At 45.5% G+C, this 10,774-nt stretch overlaps 1 protein-coding gene across 1 annotated transcript in view; it reads left to right on the top strand.

Annotated features, from left to right (window-relative positions):
- The first annotated feature begins 6,655 nt into the window (after nt 1-6,655).
- Nucleotides 6,656-10,774, top strand: part of BMP6 (bone morphogenetic protein 6) — a 92,207-nt gene continuing 88,088 nt past the window's right edge. The window contains exon 1 of the mRNA XM_088521744.1: nt 6,656-7,097. Coding sequence (XP_088377870.1) covers nt 6,662-7,097 — 436 coding nt within the window. The 5' untranslated portion in view covers nt 6,656-6,661. The remainder of the gene's footprint in view (nt 7,098-10,774) is intronic.

Raw genomic sequence — 10,774 nt, 5'->3', positions numbered from 1 at the left:
GGCCTCTTTTCACTGGTGGCCACTGAGAGAACTAGAGGTAAGGGCCACAAACTGAAGAACCAAAAGTTCCAGAGGAACTTAAGGAAAAATTTCTTAACAGTGAGGGTGACAGAGCACTGGAACAGGCTGCCCAGAGAGGTTGTGGAGTCTCCTTCTCTGGAGATCTTCCAAACCCGCTTGGACGCAGTCCTGTGCCACGTGCTCTAGGTGACCCTGCGTGTGCAGGGGGGTTGGACTAGATGATCTCTAGAAGTCCCTTCCAACCTTAATGATTCTATGATTCTATGATGCCAAAGAACTTTGATGAACTGGCCCCACGGGATAATAGGTGGGCTACAGGCAGCTCAAACACAGCTGTCTCTGAAACGGGATGTTGCTGAGAATGCTGTATATGTTTATAAAAACTTCAATCTGGCAGTCCCTGCTGTGGCCTCATGGTTTTTGGGTCTATCCCAATTTCATTGAAAAGTGTTGTTAAAAAGATGTTTGCATGCTGGTCAGAGCAGAGCTTGTCAAAGTTATTTTAAATAAGATTTTAGAATGCTTTTTTTTCTTTTTTTTTCTTCCCTCTCCAGGAAATTTTACAGTGTGATTCCTGCAATATTTGTTAGCAATTTTAGCAGTTATTCTTTCCTTAATTATTATCACTGGTATTTTTTTTTTATCCTCCCTTTTTATTTTCAAAGCAAAATGTAAAGACCAGGCCCTTGCTTCTCAAAAATGCCTTTTTCCTTTTTCAATATATAAAAGTGTCATATCAGGGGAAACTCCATCCTCATCACATTAAGATAGAAATTATTCGCTAATTCTAATAACTGGTCAGTTTTCTGCCCAGATTTCTGCACTGTATTGGGCATCCTTCTTAAGAAAACACAAAGAGTTAAAATGAAAATCCAGGGGTGCTGGGTATATGACTTTATAATGGCTAAACTGTTTTTATTAAAGTCTTGCTACACCTGTGATGTCAAGCTCTAATTTGATAACCCACAGCACATTTCTGGTATTATAAGTGGTATCTGAAACAATTCAAGTTGTTCCAACTTTCCAGTGTTTCTTTACTCACTTCCAAAAGCTTTTATGAGCTCACCGAGTTATTTCACTATCTGAAATATCCACTGGCACAAGGGCAGAAACGGCAGCTTCTGCCAGTTCTGAAAGTTGTCAGTTTCAAAGAGGGCTCTCTGACACTACCCCTTGCTACATTTGCCAAAGTTAAAAACTGTGCTGACCTAACAGAAAAGCTTTCTACTTCCGTGTGGATCTACTTAAAAAAACAATCATTTGCTAAACAAAAATGTAAACCAGAGTTAATGTTAGTAATATATGATCATTAATTTAAGCATTAAAACATAAAGGTAGAACAAGTAATTGACAGTGGAGAGCCTGTGGTAAAGCTCTACGCCCAGGCTCCTCTTTACCTTTTTACCCATTCCCAACCTGTACCTGTCATCCAGGGATTTTACATCTGTTCATTGTATTTCCTATGAGCTGCAGACCAGGATCTACCTGCTAAACAGAGCCTTCCAGTTCATCCTTATGAAGCACTCAAGTCTTATGAAGCCTTATGAAGTACTCAAACCAAAGCATAAGTTTTTCCACTCGGTCTGCCAGATGATGTGGCTTGATGAATATCTGCTCACAGCTCCCCAGCTGACACCAGCAGAGGATCTGTGAGGATTTCCTTTTCTCTCATCATCTTTTCAAAGCACTGAAGTAGACTCAGCAAGTCTCCTCTCTAGCTTTTGTAGTCCAGAAGAAAAGTAGTATTTCCTCTGACCTTTCCCACAGTGACACCAAGCTCTCCACACAAGCCGGACAAGCCTGTACAGGTTAAAGAGACTCTTACCTCATGTTGGCTAATCTTATAAAAGTTTTGGTTATGTTAATTTCAGTTTTACTTATAACGAGTAGCTATTGTCCAGTTTACTAAATCTAATTCAGAGCATGTATAGAGAAGATTTCACTGTTTTCCCTTATATAGTCAAAAATACTTTCCTCTGTTTAAAACAGAAAAAAATACTTGTTGAAAAAAAATGAAAAGCAAATACCACAAAAAGAGAAAATGTTACATGCATATATGCATATATATAAAAAATACATAAAAATATAAATGCATATAAATGTAAGTAAATAAATATTTTAACTGCCAACATTTCAGGTCAATTTCTCTTAATAGCTCATACTATTGCTTGAATAAGCTTAAAGCTATAATTGTTAGTACATAAGTATATTCCAGATAGGGTGGAGGTGGTGATGGATAGAGCTGGAAGAGAGTTGTAATTTTTTGCGAAATGTAAGCTGTGACTTACTTCAATTTTAACTGCTTGCTTTTTCAAGGATAATGGCCCAGTTGTGTTATTGGATTAATATTTATAACCATCTTATTTTGATCTGGGAAGTCATCATTACATATTTTTAGACAAGATTTCTAGGTAAAGAAAGTAGTGGTTTGGTATGGGCAAATAAGATGATGTTACTATTTTTCAAATGCTCTGCTTGCAGTGGAGAAAATAAGTTCATCAAGTGTAAGGAAAAACCTGAGCATTCATAGCAAACACTGCTTTTAGGTTGCTTCGGTCTTTGAACTAAGATTGTACTAAACCGCTCTTTCCTATTTCACAAGCAGACCTTGGAAATGAACACACTAAAATTAGTAGGCATGTTTGCCTTCTCAAACTCTCCAAATGCAGCACTGCAAATACCCCATTCCAGTTGCGTCATTATTGTACAACATAAAAGCTAACATTGTTCTTTGGGTTATTAATTATAGCTTTCAGTGTTTTATTGAATCGTTTCTTAAAAAAAAAAAAAAAAAAAAAAAGTCAATTCGTTTCCCTGGCGATACAAGTGTGAAGTCATTCACTGCAGTCGCAGTGTCCTTGATGGCCCCTCGGCCCCACGGTGCTGGAGGTTATCCCAAATGCTCTAGAAAATCTGCCTCTCGCGCTTAGAAGTTTAGCTTTCTGTTTTGGGGAGAAACAGAAGGGAGAGGGGGATAATCTGATTACGAGAGTAGAAAATCTACAATATATGTAAAAGAATAATATTAGTCTTGAATACATGAAAGGTGTAGCATTTTCCTGGGATTATATATTCCTGATACCTAGGAAGCTGTACGCTTAAGAGTATTGGCAAACGTTTTTCTAATGAACAAAGATGCGATGGTATATTTAAGATAAGACTTTGTGCCTTAAAATAATCAATAGCTGCATAGTGATGGGACATACTGATATTTACAGTAATATTTTTTCCCCAAACCTTCCAACTTAAGATAAATTACGTCCCTTCCATTTCAGGGCTTCACTTGATGCCCTTTTCAGCACAGGAAAAGAGAGCTCACGCCCTGCGCATCAAACAAGAAAGACACCTAATTCACTTCTATAAGATTACTGAATGATTTGCTAAAATGATGAAAATCCAAATTAATCATTTTTGGACTAGAAATACATAGCACGACTCTAATTGCTTACAACCTAAACATTGGCATTGCCAGAAGAAATTAACTGCTGTAGTTAATCCTTGCTGGCACCGTGCCATATCTTGAAGACGGATTCCTGGTGAGTGGCAGGTCTGCTCAGGGCTTCATTTACAATAGTATGAACACAGCAGTGAGCAGGTGCAGGTTTTTCAACACAGACTGAAGCTTGGCTGATGAGTAGAATATTAAAGAATCTTTTCTTTTTTTTTTCTGGGGGACGTAGGACACTGGATGATGATGATGATGATGATGATGATTATTATTATTATTATTTTAGAGAAGAAAAAATGGTTTTATTGCTAACTTGCCCACAAAGAAAATGTCCAAAACCAGGCGCCATTTTCTGCATTTTGCCACCAGATGTCCTTCATGAGCAGGGAACTACAATGACCTGAAAGATGCCCAGAAGCCCGCACCAACAGCATTTTTGAAGATATGAGAGTGAAAGGAAAGTTTGAGTGAAAGTAAATGTTACCAGAGTTCTGGATGACTTATATGCTGTGAAGACTCCTTGGAAAGTGAAAAGCTGTGTCAGTAGCACTATGATACATGTTTGATTAACTCCTAAAACATGTGTCACAGCCTGCAACAGTTACACAACACAAAACCTTTACATGCCTCTAGAGAACTAGGTATTCATTTCTCTTCTGAAGTCTTAAAATCCTTCACAGAAATGTTCGCTTTCAGATGGTGAGACTAGCTGAAATCTGTAGCCGTAGATAACTGCTGTAAGAAGACTTAATTCCTTTAGCCCTTGGTGAATTGTTGAGTAATGTGGTGACTTTTCTAGGTCTGACATTAACTGGAATCCCAAGTAAAGCATGCACATCTATGTGTGGGATGCATTTCCAGGGTTATGCAGTCTATATCTCTGTGAAGTCCTGCTGAAGAAAAAGTCAGAGAATTAAGTTAAAAATGTGTAACAAAAAGCAATGATTTATTTGGTAGTTTCTTATCTAAACATGGGACTTAACTTAACCAAAAGGTTATATAACTGAGAAGTACAGGGAGATGTTTGGAGTCCACATCCCCAGACGGCATCAAGCTCAGATGCCTAAATGTTGCCAACAGCTGCTATTTATTGCAGCAACCCATATACAAATGAAAATGTTTCAATTATTTTTCCTTAACAGTAAAAATATATAGATGATACACATTTTTTACGACTTGTCAGAGAAGCGAAAGAAAACATGACAGCTGCCCTGGAGCCTAATGCTGTCAGTTGTTAGACATGCACCGCCTTTGCTTGACTTGAGGCGGAGCTAGCGACGCTTCAGATGGAAGGGTTTGTTCCTCAGAGATAATCACATAATGTGACATTTCCTCCTGTAGCTATCAAAACAGAAAGCCCAAGCTACAGTGACACAAGCTGTATCTAAGCATGCAAACCAACTGGAGGGTGAATGTCACAAAAGTGGCTAGTTGCTTCCCCCACCACTTTCACAGTTAAGCACCTGCCTGGGTGCCCTGTTGCTCTCAGCCACGAAATGTGGGCCAAGAAGAGTTTCCCCAAACACGGCCTTCCCCACGCAGACTTCTCGCACAAAGGCAACAAGATCCCGTATAGCAAGCAGATCCACGGTGCTACATCCACACTCACTTTTCAAAAAAAGGGGAGTGTTGTGATAGCAACTAATATTTCCCTTATCCATTCTTTCCTCCCATCCCTGGAAGGATGGTATCTATGCACAAACCTCTTCAGAAGTGCTTTTTTCCTTCCCTCCCCATGAAAGACCCTTTTAAATACCTAATATTATGGTGTTCCTTGATTGGTGTAGTTAAGACACCCATCTCCAACCTTACTTGCACTTAAAGAATTGTTCAGTATAATCACCACTTCTGAAAATAACGTATTCTGTCTTGAATATTCTCAGCTGTGCCTCTGGGAAACTCAGTATGAGCTTAATGCCAGATTCTGATTCTAATAAAGTTAATGGAAAGTTTGCCAGTGACTTCAAATGGTCCAGATATCATTCTCAGGGCCAACTTCTACAAAATTATCCCAGTTCAAACTCAGAGCAATTCCACTGATTTTAGGGGAGCTAGGTTGGAATTACTCATATGCGCCGAACACGATCCTGTCCAGCATCTGGACAGGCCGCTTCTCGATCAACCCACCAACCATTATTGAAGTGTGATTTTTTTTTTTCCCTGCAAGGACTAGAATCAAGACTAAGACATTTACTCTACAAACCGGTATGTTCTTTTTTGATGCTCATGGACAAATTGTTACTGCACAGATGAAGGCCAGAGGGGGTTGCTGGTAATGAGCTGGGGACTCAGCCAACACTTTGCCTCAGTTTTGCATGGCCTCCTACAAAAACATATATGATGCTGCAACCGGTGGGACTGCACAGCAAGGCTCTTTCAGAACGCAGAATAATCACATTTATTTTCATGGCAAGGTCCATCCTATAACGGTGTCTCCCAGGCTGAAGATCACGGCACAACTGCTACATTTGCAATAACCGCAGCCGCGGGGCTCGCGGTGCTGAGGGAGCCGCTTCGCCCGGCGCTGCCGCCCGTCCCGGGCGGGCGCTCGCGGGGAGCTGCGCGGGGCACCCCTCGCCTTCCCCGACGGGGCGGCCCCGCGCGGAGGCGGCCGCGGGGCCGCGCTACCTGCGCCCGGCGCGGGGCCGCGCTCCCCGCCCCGGGAGGAGCGGCCGCCCGCCCCGCCGGGAGGCGGGCGCGCTGGTGATTTGCCTTCCCCCGGCAGCAGCCCCTGCGCGCCCAGCCCGCGGGGACCGGGGCTGCCGCCGCACGGGCCGCCAGCTCCCTCGCGGGGTCGGCGCGCGCGGGGGAAAGTTTGGCTCTTCCTCCTCCTCCTCCTCCTCCTCCTCACCTCTCCTCCGCACACCCCACACGGGCACACGCAGCCCGCCGCCCCCTCGGCGCGGCGCCCCCCGGGCAGCAGCGCCATGCCGAACTGAGCGGGCCGAGCCGGGACCGGGACCGGGACTGGGAGCGGAGTGGGGGCGTCCCCGCCGCACCTGATCGGCGGGAGGGTCCGTCGGGCTTGCAGCGCGCTGGGGGTGCCCGGCGGCCATGCGGGGCGGCGGGGGGGAGCGCGGAGCCCCCTGCGGCCCCGCCGGCCCATGAAGTAGCCGGCGCGGGGCCGGGGCCGGAGGGCAGCGGTCGGGCGGCGGGCACAGGGGGGACGCGCGGAGCCCCCGGCCCGGCGCCATGCCGCGCCGGCTCGCCTGGCTGTGCTGCTGCTGCGCGCTGCTGAGCGGCGCCTGCCGCCCCGCCGAGCCCGCGCTGCGCGCCGAGAGCGGCGGCCCCGGGGAGCCGCCGCCCGCCGCCGCCTCGGGCTTCCTCTACCGGCGCCTCAAGTCGCACGAGAAGCGGGAGATGCAGCGGGAGATCCTCTCCGTGCTGGGGCTGCCGCACCGGCCGCGGCCGCTGCCGCGGGAGCCGCCGGCGCCGCCGCCGGGGCGGCTCACGGCGGCGCCGCGCTTCATGCTGGACCTTTACCACGCGCTGGACGAGGGCGCGGAGGGCGCCGCGGGCGCGGAGCGGGGCGGCCGCCCGGCGCCGCCGCTGCCGCCGCCGCTGCCCAGCGCCCAGGACAGCGCCTTCCTCAACGACGCCGACATGGTCATGAGCTTCGTCAACCTGGGTGAGTGCGCGGCGCTGCGCGGGGCTGCGCGGGCGCGCGGCGGCCACCGGGGCTGCGCGCTGCATCCGCGCCGAATCCGCGCTGCAGCCGCGGCGGGTCCGGCGAGCGCAGCCGCTGCCGGACCCGCAGCCCGCGCTGTCCCCTGCTGCTCCACTTACTGTTTTGCGGGAGTCCGAGCTGGGCTGCCTGGCTCCCTGTCGGACCCCGCTGTGTCTGTATTTTGTGGGATTCCTGAAATAAGTTCTTCTAGATGTAACCTGCTCCTCACACAAATCCCGCTGTCAGTTCGTTACTGCTGCAAAGGGCTCTGAGGTGGGAATTTCGGTGGGGAAGCCACTAAGGATTTTACTTGGAGTAGCTCTGACTTCAATTAAAAGGAAACAGTTGTAATTAGATTCAGCCTAATGCGAAGAATGAAAATATTTCTGTTGGCAAATCGCAGTTCCTTTTTTTAGTGAATGCTGAAGTTCAAGCAAGACAGCTCAAAACTGTATCTTTTCCCAAGTGATTCGAGAGCTGTACGTCAGAGCTATGATATTTGTGCTTGGAGACATCCCTAGTATCATTAAAAGTATGAATTGTTCATTTCATGTGTTTCCTAATACGGAGTAATGATAATGTCACTGCAATTGGAAATTTGCCAGAGCTACTACTAGTGCCGGTAGCTGTGTTCAAAAATTTTGTACCAAGGTACAGATATTTAGTGCAAGTTTTGCTTTAGTCCTCAGGGCTGTGTGATTTTCCTGCCTGACCAAAATCCCACGGTAGGTCAGAAGTGTCCGCCTTGCACTGGGAATGGGTTTGTCTACATGGAAGTTGGGAGGACTCCCATTCATGCAGGCACTGCTGAGCCACCCAGGGTGCAGAGGACTTGCTGCAGCCCAAGGTTGCGTGGTCAATACTCTGTATTGCCATCAGACTCTCAACTTTCTTGCTTAAAAGCAGCTCAAGTGTATTTATGTGGGGCTGGCATCTCAGTGCTCTGATGCTTTGAACTGATACATCCTGAATCTGTCTGGCAAGGAAGCCTGCACTCTGTGGTTAGCTCAGAGCCTGAGAGAGCTGGAAATATTGTATTTTTAATCCAAAGCACAGATAGTTCTGTTCTCCCTATTTCTGTGCTACTCCTTCAGCATTCCTAGGACGACCCCTCCTTTTCTTTTTTTTTTTTTTTTTGATGATCGGAAAACTCCCACGGGCTTCTGTCTCTCTTCTTTCTTTTGAGGGCCTTTAGGATGTGTACCTGGAGCGCGTTAATTTAAGAAGTGCCGTGTTAGCAGTAGTTTTCTCTGTGCATTGCCCATAGCATGGTTTGTTTAAGAGGTGCTGGGATAGGTGCTTGCAAGGTACCAGGCAGTTTCCAGAGGAGCTAATTTCAGGGAGAAATCTGTGCATGTGCTAGTTTTCGAAGGTGTTTGGCAGCCTGATTTTTAAAGCACCTGGAAAGCAGTATTAAACGGTAGACCTGAAGGTATTTGTTTCCTTTGAAAATAAAGACACTCCGGAGATTCAAATCAGTGCTAATAGCTTGGATCTAGACACTTATGTAACAACAAGGAAAATTATTCGTGTAATGTAGTAAAATAGCAGAGTTGAAATGCTGGTTATGAGTTTCAGGAAGTATGAATCAACTTCAGAAATTTCTCATCGCCTTCCAAGTTCCGAGTCATAAGCCGTAATGCCATTTAGTGTGGTTGTTTGTTACCAAGCTGCGCGTGGATCAGCCTGCTGACACCAAACAACTGTAGCTTGTCTGACAGAGGAGGGTTTTTCTGGGTCCTCCACGTGCACGTTAATATTTACTTTCCCACTAAATGATAATTCATGCTGGAAAACTGGAGGACAGCTAAGACTGTATCGCAGTATCTGAACTCAAGTTTGATGGGCAAAAGCCAGCCTGGACTACACTCCAGCAAAGTGGCTTGTCATGATATTGTCTCCAAAACACACACACACACGAGCTGTGGGATCACAGCAGATAGGAGAAGGCTTCCTGTTCTCAAGGACACTGACTGTTCTAGTGAAGCGTATGCCAAGCAACTGTTAAAACTCACAGTCAAAGTGTCCTTATAAGCAGACACTGCCAGAATTATTTTATTTGGCAGTGTCTGCATGTGATCAGACCTCCCATAAATAACTTCTGTTTGGTTAGAATCCTCTTCTGAAGAGCTTTCGCTGTCCATGCGTATCCTTAAGGAGTTGTCTCTTCATTACTGAGGTGCCAACTACCAAAGAAATATGAGTGATCTGTATCTTTTTTTTCTTAAAATCAGAGGTGTACAGTGGTATTTTGGTAGCCCTAGTGCAGATAGTACTGAAGATGTGTGTGGCTGTGTGTGTGTGGAGTATAAGTATTTAGATATTCCCAAATGACCACATGAATGGCTGTGTGCCATTGAAAAGTCAAATGAGCGCCACGCACCCTTCTTTTCCCTAGTGGGTGGACACTGTGGGCTGCCTTCAGTTTCCTCTATTACTTCTGCTGCAAGACACAACCAGGGAAATATGCAGGCTGCCGCTTGTCGTTGTGCTTCAAAGCCACCATCTAGATCAGCTTTATGGAGAAATCATGCTTTGCTCTAAATGTTTACAGATGTTGATGTTCCTTTAAAAACACAGTCGATTTTTCCAGCTCTATAGCCTGGAAGAAGTCAGTAGCTTGTAGCCGCCGCTGATTTTAAACACACAGCGCTCCAGCCGTTCCTGAACAACATACATCTCTCTTCAGTCTGGGGATGCAGTGAATGTGTTTTCTTTTTGCCTGGGGGAAGCTGTTTCTGTATTTGCTTGGTGTAGAAGTCCTCCTCGTCAAGGTCTTTCAGGCTGAGGGACTTGAGTGATGTGAAGTTTCTCGCTATGCAGGCAGTTTAGATACATTGTCCCTGTCTCAAAGATGACTTTCTGGAAGAGTTTCTTTAAAAAAAATCTCTATATAAAAATGGCCAGAAGGGGACACAAAAGCAGGTAGTATATTCCGTATATTCTCCAAACACAGGCAGCTGCCATATTACAGAGAGGACAAGAAACATCAGTCTTCAAAGAGCAGAGTCTGGGATTTGTCTTTGCCTACCTAGTGATGTCTGCACCACAGTATATTCTGGCAAGGTGTGGGCCATTCTCAGAGAGGCTAATTTCAGGGGAATGTTGAGCAGTCAGGATTTTTCGGAAATGTTTAGCTGTTTGCTTTATAGAACACCTGGAAAGCAGTTCCAGGGCATAGAAATAAAAGTGTTTGTTCCTATTGCAAGTAAAAACATGCCTAAGATTCAAACCAGCTAATTTGGATAACAAATTTCATTCGTTATGTTAGACAGCAAAAGAGAATTTCATAATACAAACACACTATGCTACTATGGACAGATTATTATAAAAGTGTCTATTTTAGGCATTTGCATTAGGGTGAGATGATTTGCAACCCAGAAGTGCCCTCTTCTTTTCATTTCCCACATGGGAAACCTAGGTAACTAGCTCAGATATCAGCATCTGTATTTTAGATTTGTCTATTTGAAATTTCTCAGACCAACTAAGGTGCCTGAAGTCTTTGTCAGGGGAATGGCCATATGGAAAAGAATGTGGTTTCAGAAGGGGTGTGATGGACTAGTGTATATCCTAGAAGCATTGAATTCCTGTTTGAGAACATCCTTGATATAATTGTGGGGCTGGCATATCTTGTCAGA

The sequence above is a fragment of the Tinamus guttatus genome, unplaced genomic scaffold (genome assembly GCF_059628265.1).
Source record: "Tinamus guttatus ecotype Peru unplaced genomic scaffold, ASM5962826v1 Tinamus_guttatus_pri_ptg000131l, whole genome shotgun sequence".
NCBI lineage: Eukaryota > Metazoa > Chordata > Aves > Tinamiformes > Tinamidae > Tinamus > Tinamus guttatus.
The sequence above is the reverse complement of the archived record's forward strand: the minus strand, read 5'-3'. Positions and strand labels throughout refer to the sequence as shown.